Source organism: Pipra filicauda, unplaced genomic scaffold (genome assembly GCF_003945595.2).
Source record: "Pipra filicauda isolate LSUMZ 115617 unplaced genomic scaffold, ASM394559v2 scaffold381_size687511_pilon, whole genome shotgun sequence".
Classification (NCBI taxonomy): Eukaryota; Metazoa; Chordata; class Aves; order Passeriformes; family Pipridae; genus Pipra; species Pipra filicauda.
In genome coordinates, this window is record NW_024104511.1 from 764 (window position 1) to 13,895 (window position 13,132).

Here is a 13,132-nt window from a genome sequence, read left to right on the forward strand (position 1 = left end):
GACATGGTTGTGTTGGGTCATGGGTTGGACTCGATGATCTCAGATTGATTAGGTTGATTGCTTAGATTGAATCTGATCGATTAGATTGACTGATTGACTTTGTGCGTACTTTTGGGACAGGAGACACCGCAGTCCTCCATCCAAACGACAGCAATGGAAGCACAGGGAATACCGCACCCACTTTTCCCGTGTTTAATTAATTACAGTGTTCAAAGCACGCAGGACATGTATGTCTGCACCGGCCGGGCGGGACCGGCCCGGCCTCGCCTCCTCCCGCCCGCCCCACAAAATGGCGGCGGGCGCGCGGCCCTCAGTGCCGGGCGGCGGGAGGGGCAGCGCCGGCTCCGCCCCGCGCGCGCCCCCGCGGCGCGGCCCCGCCCGGGAGCGCGCCCCGCCCGCGCCGCCGCCCGCGCCCGCCGCCGCAGCGCCGCGCCCGCCCCGCCGCCCCCTCCCTGCAGCGCCCGGCGCGGTGTGGGGAGGCGGCCGCGCCGCCCGCCCGCCGCCCCCCGAGCCCCCGCAGGTAAGTGCGGGCCGGGCCCGCGCGCCCCGGACCCTGCTCCGCGCGGTGGGGAGGCGGCGGGCGGGCAAGATGGAGCCGCGGCCGGCGGGGGAGGGGAGGGGAGCGGAGCGGGGAGGAGAAGAGAGGAGAGGAAAGGAAAGCCCCGCTCCGCGCCCTCTCCGGCGCTCAGGGGGATCCCGCGCTCCCCTCGCCCCGGGGTGCGGTGCCCGGCCCCGCGGGGCCGTGCCAGGGGAGCTCCGTGAGGGGGGCTGTGCGAGGGGAGCTGCGCCATCGCCGCTCGGGCCGAGGGCCGGGCCCTGCCCGTGCCCTTCTCGCGGCCGCGACCCCCGGGCGGTGCCCCCGCGGCGGCCGGGCCGGGGGAGCTGAGCCGCCCCTTTGTCCCCTGGGCCGGCCCGCGGCCGCTCCAGGTGCGGCTCGGCCCTTCTGCCGCTCTCCAGCTGCGCCCGGGGATTGTTCACTGCCCTCGGCACCCACAGCCCCGGGCGTGGGGATGGGGTGTGTGTGTGCAGGGCTTTTCACTTGAGCGTATTCCCACTAGCGTGTGGGGTCCGGATGCGTTCGTACAGCCCACGGATGTATTTCCTGGCGTGCCCAAGTAGCGGATGCCTTGGCTCACCTGCAGGTCGGGGTACCTGGAGAGCCTCGCTATGTTCCTGCTGTGCCTCTTGGCGTTCTCACATAACGCGTGGCAGTGCTGTGTATTCTTGTGGATAGTTACAGATAGTTTAGTACAGCCTTGTTTGTGCATAGTCTTTCTGGGGCAATTAATTTTGTGAATAGTTGCACCTTTAATTTGCACGTAGTTCTCTCTGGATATCTCTCTAAAGAAAGTAACAGTTATTTTGACCCATGTGGTTTTTATTTTTGTAAAATGAAAGAGTAGGAGGAGCACTCGGTTAATATATTTACTAAATTATTGCTTATTTCTATTTCAGTCTTCGGATACCACGATTTTTGTTACAACTTTTTTTTTGTGTGTGTGTGTGCTTGTGTATCTCTATCCATACTCTTCAGGTTTTAGATGTAACCTTAAACAAAACGAGCCGTGCGTGTTTGTCCTTTGACTGTTGTTGAACAGATTCAACAAGTGGATTTTGTCTTTCTGCAGTGTCACAAAAGCGTGCTGCACTGGCTGTGGTTTTGGGTGTGTGGACAGGTGTCCAGAGCCCTTTGCACTGTTGGGGGGTTTGCACCAGTGTCCAGAGCATTTTGTACCAATCCTATCACAGAGAAACACTGTGAAAAAGCACATCAGAGAGGAGAAGCTGGATCCATCTCTTAGGCTTCTGAACCCTTTTGTGGGAGCAGGCTGGGGAAAGAGGAGAGGGTAGGTGAGAACACCCACTGAGATGAATGAGCAGCTCTTACCTCTCCGAGCTGTTGTTCTAGACTGCAGCAAGGTCTGTTCCCTGGGGAGAGGAGCGGGTGGGCGAGAACACCCACAGAGATGAATAAGCATCTCCAGCTCCTCAAAGCCCTTGTTCTAGGCTATAGCAAGGGCTGCTCCAGTTTACTTGGGAATAGCTCCTTGAGGTGAATGGACAATTCACAAATACTAATAATCCTTTCTTCATAAAGATACACCTCTACCTGCTCCATCATTCATATGCATATTTGGTTTGCCTTGAAGTTTGGTAATTACAGAACCACAGAATAATCAGGGTGCAGTTTCACTGTACTCTCCACAGCCAGTCTGTCTGGCCTGGTGGCTGCGCTGCTCCATCCCCAGCTGTGGGGTTTTTCCCCAACCCTCATTCCCTGCGCTGCCATCCAGGATTTTTAAGTCCATTAAGACCATGGTTTTGAGACCTGGTTTTTTTTTTTTTTTTTTTTTTTTGAGTAACAGGGACCAGGGAATGGGTCAGTGGCATCCATTGGGTAATGTGGCTTAGGCTGACCTGGGACCTCAGTCTGTCTCTGTGCTAATGGAAATGTGTATTTCTGTTCCTTTCTTGCCCACAAACTGTTGCTTTTGCCTTCTTGTTGGATTAGTTTTCACCTGGATCAGATCCCTGGTGTTGATTTGCCCTGCTCTTGCACAATAGTTGGTGTTGGCACAAGGAATGGGAATGTGGGAGCAGAGGAAAGGGCAAGATTGTCCCGTTCAGAAAGTGTGGATTCAGAGTGGTTTCTATTGATTATGAAACCAAACTCTCAGTTGTGTCAGTGTAACTGGAGGTGCTCAGGTAATTAAATCATTGATACCATCTTCCTTAATTTTTGTGAAGCTGTCTTAACCCTTTTAAGTGTCCTGTTCCTCAGGATCATATATGATCTTAGTTTTGGGGTGGGAAGAAGTCAGCTGACATCCTTGCTGACGTTAGCATCGAGTGAAACTCTGCCCTTGGATATGACTTGTTTGGTTTTTAGGGTTAGAAAGCCTAACGATTACTTGTTTGCCTGGTTTTGCAATCAAATCATGAATGAACCCTAAAAGTTCAGTTTATTTGACACTCAGCCTTGCTGGTGCTTGCCAACACCAACCCTTTGTGAGAGCAGCTGAGCTCTGTCTGTAGACAAAGCTGGTGCTTAGGCTCTGGAGAGAATTGTTTCTCCAAGGGTGTCTGAGTCAAAACCCTCGAACTCCCGAGGGCACAGAGGAGCACCCAGGATTGCAGCTCTGGTGAGGAGCAGGAATCACAGACCTCGGTGAGGGGGAAGTCTCCCCCTCTGCCTGGCACAACTGGGAAAGAGAAATTTGAAGGGGGTGGGTGTTTCAGCTCCAAATAACTCTTCCTTTAACATAAGAAAATTACCCTGGATCATAGGGGGAAGGACCATACTTGTAAGTTCTTGTATTGCTTGGGGAACTCTTAATTTCGTAGTGGTTTTGCACTTAGAGTAATTGAGATAGAAACTGTTTCCAGAACTGTGTTGACTCTTCAATCTGCAGTCGGATGTTGTCACATAGTAGCTCTAGCAAGTCACTGCTCTGTAAAGAGATTATTTCTTATATTTTGGCAGGTTTTAATATATTTTACTTAGTGTCAGATGGTGAGAAAAATCATACTGACTTCGGAAAGGGCTTCATAAGCACAGTGTGGAGAAACTGGTTATCATGCTTCACAAGTAGATTAGATTTCAATTGTAGGTTCAGGTGTTAGTGTATGTTGTGCCACTGATAAAATTTCATACTTAGTATTTTAAAAATATTTATATTTAGAGGAATGCTCAAAGTAAGGTGCAACTTCGTGAAAGCAAGCAGTTAGAGGGTTTTAAAAACTGGGCAAGGCCCTGCTTTAGTTAAAGTGTAGAAAAGGAGCTGACAATAAAGGGGACACTTGAAAAACATTTAAATTGATAAATTCATTCATTCTTTTCAGTGAGTGATGAAAGGATTTCTCACACATACTGTCCTACAAGGGAAGAACAGAACTGATGCCATATCTCTGTTGCAGTCTTGAAAGGGGTAATATTCTTGCTGCTGCTGCTGCTCAACCCCCCCTGCAAAGCAGTGGAGCCCTTTGCAGTTCCCCAGGGCCTGCAGCCCCTGTGCCGAGGAACGGGGCACAGAGAGCCCTTTATGGGAGATCCCGAACAGAGCCGGGCCTGTGCTCGCTCCAGGCCTTCAGAGAACTGTGCACAAATGATACTTGTAGCTGCTCGTGTCGTTCTGTAGCTGTCACATACTTTGTGTGTGTTGGATGATGATGAAAATGTACTGCTACAGCCTCCTGCAGCTCCTCCGACCCTGCTGAAACTATTGCAAGCTCAGCGCTGAAAACCTCTGAAAAACGAGTGGGATTTACGTGCATTAAAAGCAAAATTGTCCTGTTGGCAAGAGGAGTTTACCTTTCCTGGTATTCATCATTTGGAAAACTGTAATGTAGATGTACTTCCAGTTTTGTTCCATTTTGCTCTGATTCTCATGTGTTTTATCAGAGGTCAGAAGCACTTGCTGAGTCAGGCCTGCTCTGGAGCTCACCAGGCCACAGAGCACAGGCTGGGCTGGGTGAGAGCAGAGCAGTTGTGCTGCTTATGTTGGAACTGATTATTCTGCTCAGTCCAAATGATGGGTCACAGGTCCAGTGCTCAGTATAAAACAGCTACTCAGCAAGTGCCTGTTCTGGGGGGCTTGAGAGCTTCTCTGCTCATCCAAGGTTTCACCTTGTCTGTGCTGGCAGCTGAATTCTGCCCACAAAGAAGACAAAGGGCATGATGTTTGAAAGCCAAAGACAGCATCACGTTGCAACCTGAGAGGGTTGTGTAATGTAATTTTATGTAATGTCATTTGAGTAGCTTTGATCTTAAAATTTTGTGTAGTGAACAAGCCATGAATGGGGATTTTCTGCAGGGTTTCAAGCCTGGAGAGCAATGGGCCATATCAGTCCTGGGAGCTTAGCAGCTGTAAGCTCGAGCTGTGTGGTGTATTAACCTGCATTTAGGGTACAGGGAGGGGTCATTGCCATGTCCAGACATCCCCCTGCAGAAAAGCTTGGAGTCCCACCTGGATGGTCCCCTTTCTTTCTAGCTTCTGTGCTTTGTTGCATGGGAAGCTCTAGCGCTGCCTCCCTTTTCCCAAAGCCAGCTTATCCAGTGTCTCCTCCCTTTCCTAGCATTTCTGTAGATATAAATTACCAGACAGAAAAAGATCCATACAGAAAATCCTCTGCAGACACTTTCCAGTAAGATTGAAATACAACTAAATTTCTTTCCTGCAGTGCCTCATCTTAACTATTTGTTTATTCAGAGAGTCAGTTGAATCAGTTTAAAAACTGATTTAAGTAAACTGTTGCAAATATTTTTATGTGTCTATTTACAGGTTTTAAAACAAGCAAGTTCTATTTTGTTGGAAACTTTTCTGGTGGGTTTTATTCAAGAATGCTTGCACACAAAGTTGTGTGTGTTTGGCTATACAATTTAGCTAGAGTGTGATTTTTAAATTGGCATAGCTTTGCATTTTATACCAATTCTCCTTTATACTGTATATCTCCCTGCCAAGAAACCTGCTTCCACTCTACAGATAGACTCACTGCATTCTTTTATTCCCTGCTGTAATGTGAATGAAGTAAAGCTGTGCTGGAGATGGCCATGTTAGGGTAATTAAGCTCGATTACAGATTTCCTTTTCAAAACTTTTCCAAAAAAAAAGTCTTAAATCAAAAAACACAGAATAGAAACCTTGGCTACTACTTGAAATTTTCATGGTTTGATGAAAAATGGTATCAGGAGGGGGGAAAGCATTAAAAAAAAAATCCCATTGGCAGCTTTCCATCGAGATTTGGGTTTGTTTAAGCTTCCTCTTGTAAGAAGTTTTAAACAGTTACTGATTTGTGCATCTTTCTTCATTCATCCATTCCAGTGATACTGGTTGTTGCCAGATGGAAGGTAAACCAGCGTCAGCCAGGTCTTGTGTGTGAAGTTAGAGTTCCTTGAGAGCTCTCAGTGGTATTACAGCAGACACAAAACACATGCTTGTGGTGATGGAGCTCCAGCGTTTGGCAGTTACAGCAGAATGTATTCCCTGTCTTGGAGTACCTGTGATGGTTCTCCCCTGGAAAGATTGATGCTATCTGTCGGAAAAATCACCCCCCACTCCCGAGTGGAGCGAGGAGAAAAAGCAGAGAATAAGAATGTAACATAGACAGGAACGAGTCTGAGCAGTGGTTGTTCTCATGAGAAATACCAGGGGCCCCTGCTCTATTCAGTTCCTTCTCCCAGCTCTGGTGTGTTCCTTGGATACTGGGCAGCTGAACTGATGCTTCTTTGTGGCAGTCGAGCTTGGAGCAGCATTTTGGGGCCAAAGCCAGTATTCCTGTGTTTAAAATGAGTCCTGAGACAAGAATGCTGCTCCACCACTCCAAGTGTCTCTGGAGTACCAACAAACAGCTGAACAGCCTTTCAGGGCTGCTGGGCTTCACTATCTCCACAGCAAAAGGACCTTATTAGAACCCTCATGTTTGCAATTACATCTCATGAAAAATCTCCGGTATTTTTTGTGATATTTCAGGCCCTCTTCTAGTGGGGTTAAGGAAATGTAACATTTTTTGGACTGCTAATTGTGGAAAACCTTAAGCTTCCTTGTTATTGCTGCATGGAAAAATCTGTCTGGTCTCTTGACCTGAGCTTATTTCCCTTGTCCTTTGCTAAGCACAGGCTTGCAAATTATTCTTAGTTGTTTGTTTGCTAGTTAACACCTGCAGTAACAGTGGTTTCACTTTGCTCTACTGTACCCTGTGCAACACACCAGCGTTGTAGCTCTTGGATTATCTCTGCTAGAACATCTAATATTTAAACTATATTATTATCATAATTTCACTATTTGACATACATTCATATATTTGCACAAGAGTAATGCACACTGTAATGTGCATTTGACAAGCCAGGGTAGATTGAGTGTTCCAACAGGGAATGTATCCTTTGCAATCAGGAGAAAAGAGCACGGGGATTTACTCCAGGGTAAATAGACTGTCTCTGCTGTGTGCTTTCTCTCTGGCTGGGAGGAGACATTCATAACTGCCAAATAAATTCAGTAATCAATGGTAGAGTGTAAATGGTGTTGTTGTAGGTGCTATTCCAGAGCTGTTGCAGAGAAAATGTAATCAATCTTCCAGACTTTGTCTACTAGAGGAATTTACCATGGGAAGAAGTATTTGGTGTCCTAAGTGTGGCTGTAGGGCACAGAAATACTGTGGTGGGCCAGATATTTATTGACTTAATCTTGTCTTCAGCATGGGTAAATATTGCTATCTTAAACTGAGTATTTGCAGCTATTTAAATTGTAGAACCAATATAGTTGAATGGGTGAAAATATAATTTTATTTCCCAGAGTTGTTACCTCAGTGTTGACATTACCAGCAATTTGTACGTGCTCTCCTCACTAGTGGCACTCTCCACAGTGGCATTTTTGCAATCCAGCACCTTCTGCTTCGTTACAGATTCATTTCATCCCTCTGCTTTCCCAGTTTTGGCACCATTGCCTTGCTGAATGCCTTACCTGTTTCTTTCTCTGACACCGATTGTGACATGAGATTACAGAACTGATTAGCACTTTATTATTTTGCTTCAGTTAAACAAACATAAAAATCTTTAGGACCCTATATTTAGTAAAACAAGAGTGTGATACTTTATCTCTCCTTGGCTGAGTCACAGGTTAATCTTAGAACTAGAACAAGTAAAATTTAGATGAGATTTGGTTGGAAAGGTTTTGAAATCGCGGTGGGTGAGCAAATATTGTATATCTTGGTGCTGAAATGCTCTTGTTGTTTTTTTTTTTCCACTTACTTCTTCTCTAATTATACCTACCTGAATAATACATGGTTTAAACTGTCCTTTTTAACCACGTTTAAAGGTTACTGTGCAAAACCTCAAGCGAAAGCTTACTAAAACTCATTTTAAAAAGTTATTTACTGGCATCAATACTAAAAATAGACAAGATAGTTTGGACTAATTTTGAGAAACAGGGGTAGCTTCTGAAAGATTCTCCCTTGTGGAACGCTGATTATTATGATAATAAAAAAATATTATTATATATTGATCCATGTTTTTCTCTCTTATTTTTGGTAGAAAATGATGCACCCTGTTGCCAGCAGTAATCCAGCTTTCTGTGGGACCGGCAAGAGCTCTTGCCTTAACGAGGACAATGTGAGAGCCGCGGATCAGTTCGACCTTTACGCCACCCAGCAGAGCAAGTACGGCCACGCGGTCGCCCACAAACCCATCGCCTGCCAGAGGCAGGACGCCCTGAGCGAGTCGCACTTGCAGACCACGAGTGGCAGGAATTTAGAGACAAAAGATGAACTGAAGAAAAAGAAAAACCTCAACCGCTCCGGGAAACGTGGGAGGCCCTCAGGGACCACCAAATCAGCAGGGTACCGGACCAGCACAGGCCGACCCCTGGGGACCACCAAAGCAGCTGGATTTAAGACAAGTCCAGGCAGACCCTTGGGTACAACTAAAGCAGCAGGATACAAAGTCAGCCCAGGCAGACCTCCAGGTAGCATTAAAGCTCTATCACGGCTTGCAAATCTAAATTATACTTGTGGCAGTGCAGCTTTTCCTTACCCTATGGTGCATAACAGAGGAGTACACGCTGCTGGTGAAACTAGTAGCAAAATCAAACAGCCTAATGAATGAAAGGAGGGAATTAGTAACTTCTTACTAATCTGCTTTATGCTGATTTTGGGCATGGTTCTCACGTTTTGTTGTAATGTTTGTCTAAGTCTGGGTTTCTAGATTTTATTTCCATTCAGATAATGCCATAGCCTGTGGGTACAGTTCATAACATTTACAGTCATGTTGAGAAGGCTTTGGTTTAAAGGGGCTTTTGTTGGGCTTAAATCATAATTGGTAAGAAAGTCTGAAGTGATGAATTACGCCTTGGTGTCAATACTTAGGTAATGTCCATGTCCCTAATTTTACATCCAATTTCTCACAAATCTAGATGTGGTGATGCATTAAGTATTTGAAATAAGGAGGACAGAATTAGCTGGCTGATGGATCACGATGTGGCCAGTCCCAAAATAAGCAACTTAGGCAGTGAAGTTCCTACTTGATAAGAAAAATTGATAAAGAAAGCAGCGAGCTATGTTTTCCACTTCTGCAGGAGCCTCTTCGGACCTCAAATAGATACTTAAAAACTAAATGAAAAAACCCCAGCCTTTTCTTTTTAAGGTGATTTCAGGTGGCTTTTGTTTCCGGAGTTGTAGCATTAAGTGAATTACAACTAATGCTCCAAAAATATTTTTGAAGATACTAGAGAGACCTGAGCATTTGTACAGTGTGTTACAGCTTCACAGCCTTACTAAGACAAGTTAATTGGCCTTCGGGTGAGAGCTGTTCTTTTAGTTACACTGTCACTGCTGTGTAATTGTGAAATGCCTAATAGTACATATACCAAACCACAAATAATTCTTTGAGATTTGAAATATTTTATAAGAAATTAAGTACTGTTCATTCTGGTTAGGCACTCGGTTAATATTAAGCAGTAAGTTCTTAAATCTGTAAATAGCTATTTACGCTGGCTTTGGCCTTTAAAACCTGTGCTTAGATGGCGACAGTTTAATAGCTTTTAAAGTATTAACCTATAATGTTTACAAATTAAACTTTTTAAATAGACACTGTTGCCAAATTTTTAGACTCAATTTTGCCAGATATTCCTGGAAATACAATTATTTCGTTGTTTGACACTTATAGTATATTTAAGTTATGTAAGCTTATATATCTACCAAAGGACAGCATTTTCATGATTTATAAAGGCAAACTGTATAGCTGATGCAAACAGGATGCAGTTTACTGCACTGCTACACCCCAGATACAGAGTAATTCATCTATGCATGAAAGCTGGAAAAAAAAATGTTGTTGGTTAACTATAAATACCTTTCTTGACTCAAACTAAAACCTTCCTTCCTCCCAAAAGAACTGCTCCATTTTTCAACTGGGTGTGTTTAATTTTTTTTTTAAGCGTGAGAGAGTGTGTGAATGTGTAAAATACTTTCATCTAGACTTCAAAAAAGTCAGTCCTCAATGTTGCATATTCTTGGTCCTAAATTTATTTTACTGAAATTAAAGCTTTTTTTTTAATCTGGAAGAAAGTTTACATTTAAGTCATTTCACATATAAAATGACTTTGTGATAAATTTGTAGCTTGAAATATCTGGGGAGGGGGGAGTTTGCAGATTTGGGGGAGCATAATAATTTGGGTTAATTGAGCTTGTGCTAAATGGATAACGATGCTGATAATTTCTGTTAACATAAATGTTATTCTGGCCTGCTGTCATTTTGATGAGACCTCTTGATTTCAGTGTTGACAATTTAAGAAACAGATGTCATGTTTCATACCTTTTTTATCAGGAAAAAAGCAGCAAGCCTTCAGGTGTTCCAGTGATGCCTAACACATATTGAGCTGGACTTTTGCTGTACTTTACAATAGGTGTGTTGAATGGTTTTGGGGGAACTGTGTATGCACTGGCAACTAAGACAATGAACCTCAACTTATACTGGATGGCTCCTTAGTCGATAGATGAACTAATGGCAGCTAAACTGCTACTAAGGAATAGTTTCTTCATGCTGAAGCTCTGAAATCCAGTTGTACCTTCTGTTCCTCAGCAAACTCTCCAGTCTGACCTTTAGCAGCCTCTCTCAGAACGATGTAACTTCTGACACGTGCAAATGCTAACGTGAGCTCGTTCACCCTCAGGATCTGTGTTGTGGTGGCTGTTTTTAATCAGATGATTTTTCAACTAAAGACTGCTTTAAGTTCTTTCCTGAACTCAGCTGGGCAAGCAGTCCTCTTCAGCTGAATGTATCACTGCAGGAGTGTCACACCTCGCTGGCAAGGAACGTGTTGCATGTCACCACTGTCCCTTGGAGAAACTCCACTCCTTACCTCCTCCTGTTTATCCTGTTGGCTCCTGCTCCGTTCCTCACTTGTGCATCCACTCAATGGTGCTGTGCTGTGTGTCAGGAGATAATGCAGATGTATTGCTGTTCTGCTAGTATAATTTGTATTCAAGTATGCTGATGAAATAATGAAATCACCTAAGCAATTTCTGTTCATTACAGTGTTTATTAATTATATCAGATGGAATATAATCCCAGTAAAAACTAATTAATGTTGTCAGTTGTGAAATGATGAGCATCAAATAGAAAAGTGTTCAGAGTCTGTAATGGGCTGCTTGGCACTCCAGATATAGGAAGGAGACCAGAAGTGCACTGCTGGGCACTTCCTAATCTGCTCTATTTTATATCTGACTGGAGTTTACTGGTGCCCTGCAGTGAGGGGAAGGAAAAAGAGGATAAGAGATTCAAAGTGACTAGAAATGGAATTTTCAAATACTCCTGCTCTTCCTATGTGTACCCTGCAGAATACATTGTGCTTTTTTCAACACTTTTCTTTCCATGAGAAACACTGAAACAGCATGTTAATGCCTAAACTTTATTAGTACCAATGGGAAAACTGGCCTTTTCCCCCCATAGTATGAAAACATTACTTGTAAGGTAAATTGCTTATTTTATATTATATATCATAATTCAGCTATTCATAAGCTAGGATCACTGTTGTGTGTTAACACTGTTCAGAAGACCGACATGTCAAGTTTGGGTTTTAATAATTTCTTTTAATGATCAAGTTTCTAACGTCTTATTTATACATAAATGAAGTGTATTAGCTTGCTATTATTCCTTAATGATGCTATACAAGTTCACTGTTTAATATACATATAGTAACTACTATTCATTTTCTGATTAAATTTACTTAAACTTTAAAACCAAATAATTTTGCTACTATAAAGTCTTGCACTGGACAGATTCAAGATGCTAGCACCATATTTTGGCAGAAAAAAGTCAGATACCATCAGAAGCAGCTGACTTTGATATCAAAGATAGTATTTTTGAAATCAGCACTTAGCTTTGTCATTAAAGCAATGTTCTTTATATCTTGGATTTAGTTTGAACTAATGGAAATAACTAGAGCCATTAAAGATCTCTCTTCTGAATGAATATATTTTCATTTTGTCTGAAGGATCTTAGAGTTCAGTCAGGACAAGACCAAGCATTGTCAGTGAAGAGTGATGTGTCTGTGAAAAGAATTACCTGGAACTACAAAACACAGAGTAATTCAGATGAGAATTAACTCCCTCCCCCATTTTTGAAGAGCTTTAAAAGGCAGAGCAATGTGAAGTCATTTGTGTGATGGTTTCATTAGCTGTGACTCTGCTGTTCTTTGTTATATGTATAATAATGTTTCACACTATCCTTAGAGTTGACAGTTGAAACAGCTGATAACAATCATAAATACTTGGAACTGCAAACTTCATTTCTGACCACAAAAGAAGTTTATTCTTCTCTATTTTAATGCATATATTTTAACACTGCTTAAATATATTTATGACTTTAGTAGAGATTAGACCTTTCTCCTTGTGATTTTTTTTTTTCCCAAATAGAAAAATCTGTATTCTAAAATTTGAACCACTTTCTGATACTTTAATCTTTCATCATTTCCTTTTCCACAGGTTTACTTTGGGGGAAACAATAATCTGTTAAATAACTAGTATTATCAGCACCCTGTCCTCTGCTGTAAAAAGCCTGATTAGATACTGTGTATGTTTTTATGTCCATGAACTTGAGCTACTCGTGTGCAATTATGTGTATGGGAATGGAGTAGTGTTCATGATCTGTATTTACATCATCATATGGATGTATATTTATTAATAAAGTTAATACTTTAAAACCTAACCATTTTTTCCCCGTTGTTTTTTTTTAATATCTTATAAATTCTGGCTGAAGATCCCTGTTGACTGTTACCTGCTTGTTACAGGCAAGTTACATATATTTACATGAAGGCAAAAAGCCTCTATGGATGGCAAGATGTCAGGAAATGTTGCTCATTTTTTAGTGAACTGAAAACACTGCGACAGTAACTTAATTGTTCTTGTCCTTTCTCTCAAATGGAAGAGGGGAGGAAAGGAGTTATAGCCATATATGGGTAAATAGGAAGCTGCTAACTTTTTTTTTTCCTTTATTGCACATGGAAATCAGTTTGCAAGTACTCAGAAATGAAACTTTTCATGGAATGGTGGTCATTAGTCATTATTCTGTGATGAATAAAATGTCCTTATCCCTGTATGGCAACAATATTCCAGTTTATCTCTGTTGGTAAGATGTGCTCTGCATA

The 13,132-nt window shown here is 43.0% G+C and overlaps 1 protein-coding gene across 2 annotated transcripts; it reads left to right on the top strand.

The window, feature by feature from the left end:
• The first annotated feature begins 449 nt into the window (after window positions 1-449).
• Window positions 450-12,693, top strand: CUNH5orf24 (chromosome unknown C5orf24 homolog). 2 transcript variants are annotated; one of them, XM_027747668.1, is made up of 3 exons: window positions 450-520; window positions 8,026-8,455; window positions 10,312-12,693. In XM_027747668.1, exons 2-3 carry the CDS (start codon window positions 8,029-8,031, stop codon window positions 10,350-10,352), a joined length of 468 nt encoding a protein of 155 aa, XP_027603469.1. In that variant the 5' UTR covers window positions 450-520; window positions 8,026-8,028; the 3' UTR covers window positions 10,353-12,693. The 2 variants fall into 2 exon arrangements, with proteins under 2 accessions (XP_027603469.1, XP_027603466.1); XM_027747665.2 differs by having other exon boundaries at window positions 8,026-12,693.
• The last annotated feature ends 439 nt before the right edge of the window (window positions 12,694-13,132 follow it).

Coding starts and splice junctions, on each gene's coding strand:
- CUNH5orf24 (XM_027747665.2), top strand. CDS start 8,029: ATGATGCACCCTGTTGCCAGCAGTAATCCAGCTTTCTGTGGGACCGGC.